At 35.3% G+C, this 16464-nt stretch overlaps 1 protein-coding gene across 3 annotated transcripts in view; it reads right to left on the bottom strand.

Annotated features, from left to right (window-relative positions):
* The window catches only part of LOC124361987 (LIM homeobox transcription factor 1-alpha), a 58881-nt gene that overhangs the window by 9502 nt on the left and 32915 nt on the right, over positions 1–16464 (bottom strand). For 2 of the 3 annotated variants that reach the window (XM_046816109.1, XM_046816119.1), the window contains 2 exons: positions 10549–10766; positions 8004–8209 (listed from right to left, as the gene is read on the bottom strand). In XM_046816109.1, coding sequence (XP_046672065.1) covers positions 8004–8209; positions 10549–10766 — 424 coding nt within the window. The remainder of the gene's footprint in view (positions 1–8003; positions 8210–10548; positions 10767–16464) is intronic. The other variant, XM_046816127.1, reaches the window with a different exon arrangement.

The following is a 16464-nucleotide window of genomic DNA, read 5'->3' as shown; positions in this document are numbered from 1 at the left end:
TACTACTGGAGTAAACCACCTTTAGAAAATGTATAAATCCTGACAGAAATGTTTACGTGTGACCGTCAAAGGTTCATTTTTGTAATAGTATATTTGTAATTTAGCAGTTTTGATAACATTTATAGCCCATCCAGTACAAAATTATTTATAAGACTAGTTACAATATCTGTATCGGTATTCACTGTTATAAATAGTTTAGCACAATTTGGGTATTGTAGGGAGGCATATAAATATATATACACAATATTAATGTTTATATATTTTCTTTTATTCTTGTAAGCGATATCACGTAATCGATGTTTGCTATTTATTCTCAAAAATAGCTACAAATAAAATGGAAAAGTACATGTCGGATCTCGCCACAGAACCAGTTCGTCTGCGCCGTACTACAGCGAGTAGGCAAATTTAATCTGTATCTGTGTTGCCTAGCAGTTCCTTTTTGGCATCCAAAAGCTTGTTTGGGATTTTAATAAATTTTAAAGTCGTAGTTCTTTAACATAACTTCTAGATAAATATTTCGTTAAGTGTTTTATTGTTTGCTTACAAATTGGATATTCCACGTAAGGTTGATAATGAAAGAAGTGATATATTTTACATTATGATATGGATCATAAAATTATAAAACACTGTGGTAAACAAAGAAAGGATAATTTATTTACTTCCCAGTATAAGTATAACCATTACTTTAGTCTTTACTCATCCCAGATATAGGCATGGCCGTAAGCGTAAACAAATATTAACACTATTACCAAATAGTAACATTTTATTCTTTACTTTATTATCGTGCGTGAATATAAATAAAAACATATGTCTTTCAAGCTACTCATAGTTTCCGTCGAAAATCAACACAAAGTAAGGATGTGCAAAGACAGTATCTGCGGACAACCCGGACTCTCGGAACATAGGAAGCTCGCAACTCTTCTACAGTTTTAACCAGACGAAATTCCTCCTCACGACATTCCTACTCCAGTGTCGTCACCTTCCTCAGTATAGATATCCCACATACACAGTTCGTTGTTTTCTACATCGCCTCTTTGCGCAGGGTTACGTCGAAAACAAGATGTTTTGTGTAAAGCAATCGGTTTGTTACCTTTATTATTTTTTACCCATATATTCTGGAGAGACAGTAGGTGAATTTATGATTCTGTTTCTGTTTCTTCACTCTTCTTCACTTCTTCACTGTTTCTTCATTTCACTTCTGTTTCATCATCAGCACTGTCACTGTATGGGAGAAGTAACTTACATGACCGTTGGCCGATCGTGGAGGCCGTTGCATTCCGAAGAGAGACAGATTTGACTAAACCTTTAAAAAAACTATCCTCTCGGCTCTGCTCTATTTCTACTGCTGGGTGATTTTGCCAACGATTGTAACTAAATTTTAATGATAAAAATACAAAATTGCAACAAGACTTAATTTTTCATATAGTACAAAACATTTATATAAGTTATTTCATGCTTGGGGATGCATAAAAGTCAAGTTTCTAAATATTTTTATTTTAATAAATTCTTGTTAAATTCTACATTGTTCAAGATACTTAAAAAATATTATTTGTAACAAATGAATAGGGAATTGCAGCTCATCAATATTCACCGCTGCACATGACTTGTCATCCCTGGTAAACACTACATAGACGGTATTACTAGTAAACTTACTCTAGGACGTTGTATTATGCGAGACCGGGTATGGTTGGCAGCCGACCTGACAAAGGGCTGACTGACCCCGGGGCAGGGCTAGGGCTGGCGAGCAATGCGGCCCTTTGACCTAACCCCGGCTCAGCGTGCCGCTACCGCTACCGCTACCGCTACTGCTCGGCGCCATGCCATCGATCCCGCATATTTACGGGTGTACGGTGTACGGTGCATACACTCGCCTGCATGGCTCACAGTGGAGAGCTTACCTGGCCATTTCATAGCTTAGCTATGTTATATGCATAGCTCAGTAGAGAAAATAAACAGAGACACAAATAAACAAAACATATGAACGGATATTTAAAATGTTTTATTATGAGAAATGTATAATACGAACCGAGAAATGATAGTGAAATTTGAAATAAAAACCAGTGCGAGCTGAGATGAATATTGAAAAAGTGTGAATAAATGCAACTATTACTCGTTAGTAGTTTCATATAATTTCCATGTCTGGTCAGGATGACACGGTATGGCTGTTTGACCGGTTGACGTACAATAGATTGGGTTTGAAACACACATACATTTGCACGCTATCCCAAGAATGGCGTAAATAACGTTTAGAATGATCTACATGACCAATGTGCAACAAGATATAGTGTATGTAAATGGATATTTTCTAAAGACTTATGTCAACAACCTTTGCAACGTAACACGTTACGGTTACGTTACGGTTATAAATTGTTATAGTGTAAAATGCGTTAATTAATGTACATAGTGATGTAACGCTGATTGTACATTAATAAAAATCAGTTTACTCGTATTGCTATGTATAAAACTTATGTTAATAATGTATTACTTAAAATAAAAACTACAAAAATCAATACATTTTTTAAATGTTTTTAAGATGTGTAAAACCGATATATAATGAAAATAATTAAACCCCGCTATAATGTGTGAAGTTGTATTATTAGTACTATACAAACATCTCTAATAATTTTTACGATTGTAAGAGCTACGTAATTATGAATACAGAAATCAGCGAAACTGCACAATTTGTGCAAAGTATGAAGTTTTATTATTAGTACTATACAAACATTTCTAAAATTTCTTTACGATTGTAAGAGCTACGTAATTATGAATACAGAAATCAGCGAAACTGCACAAGTTTTATTATTAGTACTATACAAACATTTCTCAAATTTCTTTACGATTGTAAGAGCTACGTAATTATGAATACAGAAATCAGCGAAACTGCACAAGTTTTATTATTAGTACTATACAAACATTTCTCAAATTTCTTTACGATTGTAAGAGCTACGTAATTATGAATACAGAAATCAGCGAAACTGCACAATTTGTACAAAGAATGAAGTTTTATTATTAGTACTATACAAACATTTCTAAAATTTCTTTACGATTGTAAGAGCTACGTAATTATGAATACAGAAATCAGCGAAACTGCACAATTTGTACAAAGAATGAAGTTTTATTATTAGTACTATACAAACATTTCTAAAATTTCTTTACGATTGTAAGAGCTACGTAATTATGAATACAGAAATCAGCGAAACTGCACAATTTGTACAAAGTATGAAGTTTTATTATTAGCACTATACAAACATTTCTAAAATTTCTTTACGATTGTAAGAGCTACGTAATTATGAATACAGTAATCAGAGAAACTGCACAATTTGTGGCGATAAAATTCTAGAATACTTCTTTAAGATATTTTCGGCCTTATTCTTTTATTTCTTCATTAGTAAAGTGATCCTGACCAAGAAGCAAGATAAAACAAACTGAATATTTGTTTGTTATTGACAAATAACGCGTTATGTTTAACAGACGAGGCAGGACATGAAATCAACTCCTGAAAAAGGACCTTATCTCCATCCACTACTGGAATCCTCGGGGTTTTTTGAGGTCCTTTAGATGCATTTGCCGGTCAACAATTTAAACAAGATATTTTCAGAGAGAGGGTTTTAGAAAATTTTATTTCGGTAGCATTTTTTTGGAACTCACGAACAGGAAATAACAGTGATTTAGGATACAAAGAATGTTTGGAACAAAGTTCATATATTTATTTTCAAAGTTTCTGTTTTTGTGAGTTTGTAGTGTTAAGTGTTTTTGAAAAATAAACCAAACATCCTTCTAACCTTCCACAAATCAATAATATTTATTTTGGTACATTTTACTTCTAAGTCGAAAATAAAGTTGATTAACAAGAAAAAAACAAAGTTCTATTAGAAAAGGTTTTAGATTTTTATAACTGTTTCTAAATGTTTTAAACATTGTTGTAATAATTGAAATATATAGGAGGAAGAAGTACATTTCCAAAATTGTTAGGAACATTATTATACTTATTATTCTTATCTAACCAGAATAGATTAAAGTAGTGATTTTATTTTTCAGGTATGTGGGAAAGAGCAATTTAAATCAAGGCATGTTTTTATGTTAATTTAATCATCCCGTGTTCATTTTTTTAAGACTTACTATACATTTAAAAATATGTACCTTAAATCAGATAGTACAACATTTAAATATATGCAGTTTATGTTTGTTTGTAATTAGATGATACAAACAAAGCCTACCTACAGTTATAATGTTGTAATTATTGTTTATGTCAGATTGTAGATCACATTTCTGTATTAAGGTAATTGTTATTTTATTTAAATAATTACTTTTCAGTATTAAAATCAAATATACCATAGTTTTGTGTTTTTAAGTTGGCGACGGTGTGGTATTGAAGGTCTTCGAGGACAGTTATATATACAAGCTGTACTTCACACACATAAAACGCTGTATGCAGGACATTTGTTTCTGACGGGGAGAAAGGACACGACTTAATATTCCGGCTGGATTTCAGAGGATTATAAAGAAACCCGGCAAAGGGCCAGAATTAACAATGTAAGGCGCAAAAAACAGCCGGTGTTAACAGGCGACCCGTATTAGCCGCATACTAATTAGCGGCTCCACAATGCGCCTCGCGGAGAAAAACAAAGAGAAGTCGCATTTGTCGCAGGCAGAAGCCTAATTGTTCCTGAAAAGGGGAATTTAATTTTCTTTGCGGCGCCCTGCAAACCTCATTAAGTCCAACTTTGGTTTGCGCGGTCCGCAACTTTAATAAAGTCTGTCAGATAAAAATGCGCTCCAGTCTTATGCTGTACGCTACATCTTGGGCTGCGAGACATAGTGTATCGTTCCCCACAAGAAAATGAGAGTTCGGTGTAATTTCGCTACTTTTATATATCTTTTCATATACACGGAGCAGTATACCTGTGTTTCAATATTAATATTTTATGGTGCCTTATTCATAAAACGTTACAACTTGGCTATTTTACACTCGAAGAAAACTCAAAATTAGAAAATGTTAATAAATGTAGGTGATGTTTTTTTTTCATTAGAAGATTTTTTATTTTTGTATGGTATTTTTTTAAATTGTTATACGGTGGAATAAAATCGTATACAACACTGTTAACTATTCTTAAAATAAATATTTTTATTTATTCATTTCATTTGTTTAATCTATATGTAATTTTAATTAATTCAAAAGACGATTTAATTTCAATATTCTGTTGCCCTTTACGGTTGCTAGGCGTGACTGTTGGCATTATCTTTCTTTAGATAAGATGATACATGAGGACATGAAGATTGTGAATATGATCTATTTATCCTATGATCTCACCCTCTAATTACTCTTATTTGTGTTGATCCTGCTTCTTCTGTTCTGAATAGGATTCATGCTTATATATAAGATCAGTTTGGTCTACAAATTCACACTACGAGCTCACAGTACCACATATTGTTTTCTAATCACTCATGTTTTTTGTTCGGTCCTGCGTTTTCAATTTCTCACTAGGACTCTTGATTAGACATTTCTTCTATTGCCTATGTCAAATGCTGACGATATCTGGAATAGAAGTATACGACAAGATGACTACTTTTTATAAAAAGTCCTCTATTCGCATTCAGAACACAATACGAATAGAGTTGTTGAAGTGTTTTCTGCTGCCAGACTAAGTTGGGTGACACTTACATATTTTTGTCTTAGTTCGGACCCAAGTATGACGGTGTGGCGTTTTGAAATTCTAACCCACCTTTAATAAGCGTTGCTTTCGTAATATGTGTGAACCAATCCTCAATTCCTCTTAACATACCAATTTATTACATTGATATGAAAGTATAACGAGATAGATAGTAAGTACGAGCATTTATAAAATAAACAACTAAGTATACTATGCACGATAAAAATTGTCTATCAAAGATAATGTAACAACGAAAACAACAGGAATATTAAGTATACCTAATAAATACGTTAGTAATAGTTTTCAGTACCTTCCTTAAATAATAAATATAATTGAATGTAGTTTATGATAATTTTATATTGTTAATAAGAAATAAGAATGATCAATAAATAGATTGCTAAAAATGTACCACGCCAAGATGAAAGATCCTGGATAAAATGCATCATTAGCCAGTGCATTGGGAAACATAATTTATTCATATTTAGTGCCCAATAGTATGACTCACCGGCTACTGAGTCAAGATGACAGTTCACAGGCCTAACTATTTCTAGCAAGATCAACTGCTAGTAGATCTTCGAAAGCTCGAGGGTTGTTTCTCCCGAGGACAACAGCTACAAAGGGCCGTTAAATTAAATAGATGTAAAGGTAAAAATATGATCTTTCAACATTCTTATCATTGTTTATGTTTAGCCTTTTTGCTGTTTTTCTTTTTCGGGACCCCTAAACCATTTCTTTCTTATGTGAAAATTTACTATCGATTTTATGAAAACTAGGTTTTATCTTTAAAGTGAAAATTGGCTCTCGTTACGTGGTAGCCTCACAAGTTACAATTTCAGGAGAGTCTCTGCGTTAGTGCTCCCCGGGTGTTTCAACAAATTTTTGCTTCCTGCATACCAGTAGGGGATATGCCATCTGATGGCGGATTGTGGTGGTTTGGTAGAGCATCTTGAAGTCTGCTAGGTCCTTTGTGAACTGGCCAAAATGTGTAATATTGGTCCTTGGATCTGGATCTGCGTGAAGAAGAAGGGTTCAAGCCCTTACTCAGAGATGACGTGTCCTTGACGACCGGATTCGATATGTATCATGATCACCATTGGTGTCCATGAAAATGTTATGTCGGTAGGACAGTGATGTAAAGGTATAAATAAAAACTTTTTTTAGAAAGAGTTCAATTTCAATTTTTATTTTCCCGTTTGTAGCCTATAAGCAGTGTAATCCCAATAAATTTCACGGCTAAAAAGTTATAAAGATCAATTAAATTTTGAATTTGAATTAACACACAGTTTTAATCAAGGAACGAACCTAATCGACAAATTTCAACGGAATTCGTAGCGTTGAAATAGGAATGCAGTAAACTGAATGAAATATTCTGTTCAGTGGACTGCTAATAGTTTCCATATTGTTTTCTCTGTACTCGCTTATAGTACGGAGAGATTAAAAAACGCACTGCAGAAATGTGTAATAGTGTTACACACACACACACACACACACACACACACACACACACACACACACACACACACACACACACACACACACACACACACACACACACACACACACACACACACACACACACACACACACACACACACACACACACACACACACACACACACACACACACACACACACGCACACACACACACACACACACACACACACACACACACACACACACACACACACACACACACACACACACACACACACACACACACACACACACACACACACACACACACACACACACACACACACACACACACACACACACACACACACACATATATATATATGCCAAAATGAACATAGTGCTTCCTATTTTCTAATCTCCCTTAGCCATATGTGTGTTTATTTATTTTTGATTTTGATTAAAAGTCAATACTTATAAGGAATTGTTTCAGACCTCTTTAACTGTAACTTTATATAAAATGAATTTATGCACTGTACTGCTTTAAATTCCTCAAAGGGTTTAAAATAATTGTAAAATAAATATTTGTTGATAAAAACCAGTTCCATATACATTACACGAAATGTGGTACTCGGAATCGATAAACATGTCTGGTATAATGTTCTTTTTCAGTTTATGACTCATACAGCATTTCGAATTTTATCTTGTTAGTTGATACAGTAGAACAAATTCAAACGTTATGTTGGACATTGTTCTAGATTTCCATGATAAACCTACAAACAATCTACATATAAACTACAACGTACACCGGTTGATGCGGTCATCCGACGACGCTGGTACGGTGTTCCCTGTTACGGGAGATAAGTGTCGGTCTGTGGCCGGTGGACATATCACCTAGAGTCTTGTCAGGGGATGTCGTTTGCATCATGCTGACTTACCTGCACTATTCTGACGCTGAGGCCGGTGTCCTTAGCGAGTCCTTCACGAACCTTACGGCAAGGCTTGGGGCTGACCTCGAAGCTGGCCTTGAAGGCTCTCCTCTGCTGCGTGGTCAGGATGGTGCGCGGTCGCTTGGGTCCCCTGCGGCCGTCGTGACTGCGGGCCGTGGCCACCAGCTCGTCGCAGGGATACTCGCCCATCGCTACTACAGATATACAGGTGAGTACTGTACTTGACGATCTCTGTAACTATTTTACCTGCTTTACTAATATACTACATCAGAGAAACAACTCATCCTTGAGACTAAAATATACGCAAACCTGAATTTACAATGTGATCCTCATATATTTCTGTGAGACTATAAAATTGATCTCTTCTTAACATTGCATGCATTTCAGTGAATGGTAGACTACGTGGTGAATGAAGAAAGTAGGCATTCATTACCCTATTAATATAGACCAGGCTGGTATCCACAAGGACTAGCTAACTTGTAATGGGGTATAAAGCCGTAATACGGGAAATTGTATTTTTTTATTTTTTTTGTACTGTATCAGAACACAACATAGATTTTCATGAATTTAATGGAGATATTTCTCTAAGAAAGTACTCGTTGCTATGGAGGGACTCGAAATGGAAGGGTTTCAAAAGGAATAAACATACAAAATTATATTTTTTCACAGGTCATACGTTTTAGATCGACACAATTAAAACCAAACGGCGAAAAGCCCGAGAACGATGATTTTCATACTATTTTTTTTACCTAATTATACCTGTATTGTGGGTATAATATAATTTATATTTATCGCGTTTTATTGAGTATATAGGCTACAGCTGAAAAGGCTAACAAAAATTATCATTTGTATTTACTGTATAACTTTATCTACCTTTCCATTTTGATCCGTACCAAAACTATCGAGACTAGTGATCAATTCCTTTCTTCATAATGGAAATTTCTCTACCGATCTCACGAAACACATATTTTGCTGTTATATAATTACAAAATTGGCTCTAACCCCATGACCATATTGACAAGCAAGTAACACGATTAGGTATGAGGTATTATAATGAGGTATTCAGTGATCCACGTAATATCCACTTTAAACATGTTCTTTGGCATGTGCACGCCTCGTGATGGTAGTTAGGAAAAGAGAGTTGTGGTATCATTTTGAATTTCTCATTAAAGCTATTGCCATGAGATTCTATAGCAAATCACTTAAAATGTAACAATTTACTTTGTTTGTGATGGGCTTTCCTAAAATACTCGAGACATTTAAATCGTTTCCTACTTAATATGAGTTACACTCCTTCAAAGAATTTCTCATTTTGACAAGTTGCGTCTTCTACATGACGAGTAAACTTGATCTCTAAACTGTTTTTGTTATATTTAATTAGAATTTTTGCGAGTCAAGGTGCTAAGACTAAAAAGGTTTTGATTAGTAAGCTTTTTTTCAATCATGTAATACTGTTTAATTTTACATTAAAGTCAATGAATTTAGTTATTGTAGATGGATGGTATATTATTAAGTACATTTCACACTAAGTAAAATACAATTTATATTTAGAAATGAGTAAAGAAATACTATAAGAATAGTAACTATTATAAAGTTCACAAGTTCAGATCACGTGAACGCTCGTAAAGGTTATATTTAACTTTGTTTTTTTTAATGATTTAAGAAACAATTATAAAAACAACAGGGTAATCCTGTTTTAATGAAATACTTTTACAAAATGAACTATACTGTGCAGAATCTTAATGTCGTCTATATTTGCGTTCAACAAATAAATAACAGTTACATGTTAAATATAACACAAATCCAATTTAGTGATACAGTTAGACGTATAAACTAATAAATCCAAACGTTTTAGATTAAGTAAATGCATATAACAAACAGTAATATCGTACCTGTGTATTTGTGTTGTAATATGAGATTTAATGTAGTCGTGTGTACACAGAGTAGTACGTTAATAATAACTAAGGCAAACCTTAGCCCGTTCTGTGGACCAACATCAGCTCGCTTTACTCACTTATTTCTGCATGCTGCCGAAGCATTAAGTACGTTAAAAAGTATTATTTCATAAAGTTTACATTAAACTACAAGACTTTTAAAAGAGCATTATCTAAATTTAAATTAAATTATTCTGTAATTACTATCATGATCAAATTGTATCGTCTGTAAAAACAAACTTTGTTCCGTCTTCACTTTCTTCTCCGGTATCGGGCTTTCCCAACATTTCTAAATTTCGGTATCATTATTCTGTGATCACTAACGTGATCATATTGTATCGTTCCTCTGTAAAAGCAATTGTATTCCGTCATCACTTCTTTCTCCGATCTCGGGCTTTCCCAACTTTGCTAAATTTTTGCATAATCATTTTCTTCTTATGGCGTTGACACATTCTCCTCCCCAATAAAAGCAGTCAAACCAACTTATCACCATTCCATTTATTTGTATACCTTCATAAGTTGGACTTCCAACATAAACATTATTACCACCGATGTAGGCTATATTTTGATAGGCAAATCTGAACAAACCGAGCACATACCTTGACTGTATCCCTGCAACATCTCGACCTCCTTTTCGTAGTCTGGGCGGCAAAACAGCTGGCCTTGCTTGATGACGAACTGGTCCCCTTTCTGAAGACGCACTCCGCACACCACACACACGAAGCAGCGCAGGTGGAACACCGAGTCCAGGGCGCGCATCACCAGCTCGTCCGGCCCTATACGTTCTGAGCATCCCAGGCACTTCTTCACATAGATCCTGTGAACAAATATGTAATCCGAATAACATAATGTTATAGATATACGGAGATAGGGAGGTTTCCCTGGAACACTGTTCACAGCGTGTCAGTACACACTACCGTTTACTGGATGTATAGAAACGATAGCGAATTATGTTACTTGGCCTAACCTTGTGAAGGCCAACGCTAACGAGCTGAATGCTAAACCCAGTGAAGCGTCTACTTCTGGTTTGTTTCTGATCAGGATTATGTATATACGTAAACTCCACATCTAGACGGTACATTACCAATCTTCCTGTAATCCTTTGCCGTCAATTCTATGTTACAGGTGGTAGGTGTGGATCAACAGCTCAAAACAAAATCATTCAACATATTCATAGGGGGGGGGGGCATTAAAATAGTTCATGATGTGTCACTGAAATGTTTATTATATTAAATAGAAAACTTTGAATGCATGAACTGGATTTAATTTTTTTCATTTAAGTAAACATATAGACTATTACCAAGTAATTTCATTATTATTATTATTGTCAACAAAAATATTAAAATTAAGAACAGAATAGTAAGCACAAATTGTAGGCAAATCTAACATCAAAAATTGCGAAGCTTGTATTATATTACTATTATAGGAGTTTAACTAAACTTTAATATAGGCAATCAACTGCACAGGGAGTGAACATAAAGCAGTCACGTCAATATTCTATTGTTGTCTTTCCTAAGTAAGAATAAGACTGTAATTTGACACTTGTTGGCCGATCTGTCTTATCTCTTGTTATTCATAACATTTTTAGAGTGCTGGTAGTGTAACAGACGTATTAATACGTCTATATTGTTGACCGCCACCAGCGCTAGCGGCGGCTATGCGCCACTCACTGTGCGTGCCATCGACTGACAGTTGATATAGTGTAGAGGATTTCCGGAACAGATATCGAGGAGGCAGTTACAAGCGTGTGAGGCAACAGTAGGGTGCATGTGTTATCAGCAAATCGGTGTTTAATGTGTGCGCCACTCCGGCGTCAATAGCTGTGTCAACAATGGCGTGCCATGATAACAACAGGTGTCCCTGATAACACCGATAACAGACTACTGCACTCCACTCCTCCACCTAAGCTGTATCCACCTACCGGTTTATGGTCAGGATTAGTCAACTAGATCAGGGGTTACAAGGGATAGTGGGAACCCCAACGGTTGACATCTATAACTACAGGAGTTGAATAGCTACAACTTTGACACAGCACGGAATCAAAAGGTGGTGCATGCATTTTCGTCAACTATGATCTGAGATACAGATCAGTGGATCCATCAAAACTGATGCTAAGAAAATTATTTCTTATTTGTTTTTGACACAGCTACATTCAATATGTGCAAAACTTGCAGTGTTTAAGTAATGTATACACGTAAATTATACCTGCTTTATTAAGGACCTAACGGAGCCTATTTACAATTGCGTGGTTGCTGTCTGGCAGTATGATAACTCTTAAAAGAAAGACTCCACAGACTTGAAACTTGGTACATTAAACTACAAAACTACATTAAACTACTAGGTTCAACTGGGACCAAAGACAAACTCGGTTGATGTTGGGATCAAAAGGTCAAAATATTAAAGGTAAAAATAAAACTCTATCATTTTTACATCTTATGGGGAAAAGTATCGATTTTGACTATAGTACTGCCTCTTTCTCCTCTTATCACAATAAAAGCAATCAGAGAATGTTCGAGCAAGTAACCTATACTAAACCTGTCTTCAAACTATGATGTTAGATACAAAGAAAATCTTATGAATTATTATTACTTTTGTGGTTCTATTGATGAAAGACTTAAAATCTCCTAGAAGAAAGAAGTTTTCCAAAAAGACACGATGACCTCCCGGAAGAATTAATACTCTGCTAGTGTATTAGTAGTTTGAAATAAAACGTCCAGACGTATTGAAGAGGAAACCGATTTGCATTTTTGTCTTGACTATAATTAGGATAAGTTAGTGTTAGCATGACGAGAGCTTGTCCGTAGTACAGTTTGTAACTGTGATACGCTCAAAATAAAAATGTATTTTCATTAATATAAAAAGGAATTCTTATATACTGTATTCATTATATTCATCATTTAGGAGAAATTCTTCATCTGATGACAGCACGTATAAGTCGTATTCACCAGGATGAAAAAGATTATAAACCAGCATTTTTCCATTTCGAAATAACCCAGAATCAAATTGCCAGAATGCTTTCAGATGAGTTTGGAACTATTTGAAGAGACAAATAATTGCAAGCGCGTGTAGTTAGGTAAACTGAACAGGTTTTGATTGTTAATAGTGATGTTCCATACATGTTCAAAAAACACGTGGTTTGCATACGTATAAGCGTAGGAAGGTTGTAAAACTGTAAAGGTCAGTAAAGTAATGGTTTTCGTAGCCGATTATGTTGGTTAATATTGAATGGTATGTTCTGAACAGAGAATTCGATTAACTATTATATCCGTCTAAAGTCGTTGCGATTACGTTATGGCGATAAATACAGCTTTGTAATTCCTATACGGGAAACCCAGAAAGAAAAGTTGTACTATAATGAATACTCAATAACATTCCACTTAAATCAAAGCTGTAACTTAGTTGTAAAAGTTTTAAAATACCCAAATATTAAAAACATTACAACTATGTCAACTCTTAATAAGCAAGCTTAGTTTCAAATTTAATATTATAAAATTAAAATGCCGCAAAATCTAAGATTTCGACGAGGGGCCTCAGTTAAGGATACCTCGTGTGCTACATAACCCTGTCCTAATCCTGAAGCACAGTTTCATCAGTACCATCTAACTTGTTATGCACCAACACTCCACCTTTATAATGACCCGGTAGGTCCTTCCCAAATTCGTGTAGTTGCAAGTATATCCGTCTTTGCGATAATGCTTGATAAAAAGTTCCTAGAGACCTAAAACTTGGTACATAGATTTATCTTAATCTAAGGAAGAACTCTAAAAATTTTGGAGAAAAAAGGTCAAAGGACAACAAACTTACAGGGAAAGTTACAACAAATCCGGTGAAAAAATACAGTCAGATAGATAAGGACGTTCGTTACGTTCCGTCGGATCCTGAGGTACTCCGCTGTATTCGTTTATTCTTTTCGATGAGACCCTCGCAATAACAAGTCCGAAGAGAACATGTAGAATAATCTGAAAAAACTGTCAGATAATCACGGAGTTACGGATCAAAATGGGTAATCGATCTCTCTACACGTAAAGTGTGAGTTACGAATCCCAAAAGGGTAACCAATGTCTGCGTGACTAGGATCATGACAAAGAGTCTGGGGTTTGAAAAATGTGGTACTTTAACATAGGTTAGAACAGGATGTAGATGGTAAAAACAACAACACTACCCACACAGAATAAGATTAAAAAATAAACACAGTACTGTAGATTGTGGGTGACGTGAAACCAGAAACAACATTTAAAAATAATTTTTATAATATAAAATTCTTATAATCAATAAAGATACGGGGTGCGCTCGCCCCCTTTGAGTCGGTTAAAATCTTTATTAGCATCCCCACACGACGTCAGCGTCAGTCGGCTATTTACTCTGTGAACGCGGTCATTTGATCCGGCGCATAATAAACTAATAAAGGCCACAGAAACAACGTGTGTCACACATTTAAGAGCATAATGAGGGAGTGAATAGATTGAATTATAGCCGTAATAAAGCGTGGGCCAGGTCGGGTGGCGGACACGTGTCTTCGCCTAGCGGTCGACGGCGAACCGCACACATAGTGACGTAGTATGTCAGCACTATTGATGGTGGCGGCTCGTGCCTTCGCCTAGCGGTCGGCGGCGAACCGCACACATAGTGACGTAGTATGTCAGCACTATTGATGGTGGCGGGCTCGTGCCTTCGCCTAGCGGTCGGCGGCGAACCGCACACATAGTGACGTAGAATGTTAGTGTCACTATTGATGGTGGCGGACACGTGTCTTCGCCTAGCGGTCGGCGGCGAACCGCACAGATAGTGACGTAGTATGTCAGCACTATTGATGGTGGCAGGCTCGTGCCTTCGCCTAGCGGTCGGCGGCGAACCGCACAGATAGTGACGTAGTATGTCAGCACTATTGATGGTGGCGGGCACGTCACTGACATCCTCTGTCAGCCTTGTCTGAGCCCTTCAGGAATAGAACAAGTTCAGAATTTACTCGATATCAAATCAAGTACCATAATGACATATATTAATAATTTTGTAGAATTGATAGTGCACGTATTAATGCTAAAAAGTAATACTAAAAATGAGTGGAAATAATTTTATCTCAATCAGAGCACATCGTCTAATAAAATAATTGTCTTGGATTCTTGAAAAGTGAATAAAAGTCAAATGGAATCGGACTGAAACCATTAGAACAGAAATGGAGACAAAGTTTTGATCGTTTTATATGAATTTTGACCTCAAAAATGTTACAAACTAGGTCCGAGAATTGTAAGTCCCTTAGTTTGTAAAATAAATTGCTTCAAAACAAAACTTAACGTAATAAAACACGTTTATTATGTTTGAGGCGCTATAATTTCATTAAATGTCTAACAAATGCATAAAATCCATAAACAAAAGTAGTAGAGAATTTGATTCTGAGAAAATGTATGTAAGTAAAGTCAATACCAAACAAATACCAAATTAATCAATTCAAATTTAATTTAATTTTTATATTACTCCCCTAAATTAACAATACTGTTTTATCATCATAAATTTTAAAACAAATTAAGCTTACACAAATTTAATTTACCATCATAATACCCTTCTAAATAAAACATAGCTAATTTCATTAGATTATAAATAAGGTTCGTAAATTCCGCCATTACAGTCTTTACACTTCTTAGCACGCTTCCGAATATTTTCTGTCACTGTTGCAAGAACATCTTTTTTCTCTTTATGACGGCAGCAGCATACAAATTCGAGTAATCAGGTCATCTCGTATATTAACTTTGTAAACTACGTTTTTCATCAAACCCCATATTCAATAGTCCAGTGGAATAAGGTCTGGAGACCTTGGTGGCCAGTTACTCCTCCAACATTCATCAGTTTACCTGCAAAGTGTTCATTTAAAAATTATCTAACTCGATGAGCAGTACGCGAATGCGGAGGAGCGCCGTCATGTTGAAAATACATATTCATTCGTGTTAAAAGTGGTGTATTTTCCAGAGAAGTAAACAATTCATTACGTAAAAATTCCATGTATGTTTCTGGTACAAGTCGGTTCTCTAATATGAAAGAGCCAATTAATTCCTCATCTACAATACCACACTACAAATTGACAGAAAATCTGTGCTGAAAACTATTGTCCATTGTAGCGTGAAGATTTTTATCTGAGCACTGATGGAAATTCACCACGAGTAAATGTTAGCTTCGTCAGTAAAACGTATTCATAAAACAATGTTAAGATGCGTTTTAATCCATTCACAGCAATAAAGACGAGTAGCATTATCTCCTGATGTGTACTTTTTGTACACGACATGGATACAACCTTGTAAGTGTATAGTTTGTAACACATGAGTTTTTACACTATTTAGTTGCAAAGATATTCTCCACTGACTTCTAGTGGGATTACGTATAACTGCTTGAAGAATACTTTCAGCATCACCTTTATGTTAAAGCCCTCGGACAGATGACATTATTGATAAAACAACCAGTCCACGAAGATTTAATAAAAAATAATTAATTAATTAATAACGATTATAATAAATTGAAATAAAGAT

The sequence above is a fragment of the Homalodisca vitripennis genome, chromosome 1 (genome assembly GCF_021130785.1).
Source record: "Homalodisca vitripennis isolate AUS2020 chromosome 1, UT_GWSS_2.1, whole genome shotgun sequence".
NCBI lineage: Eukaryota > Metazoa > Arthropoda > Insecta > Hemiptera > Cicadellidae > Homalodisca > Homalodisca vitripennis.
Note: the sequence above shows the minus strand (reverse complement) of the source record. Positions and strands in the feature narration are given on the sequence as shown.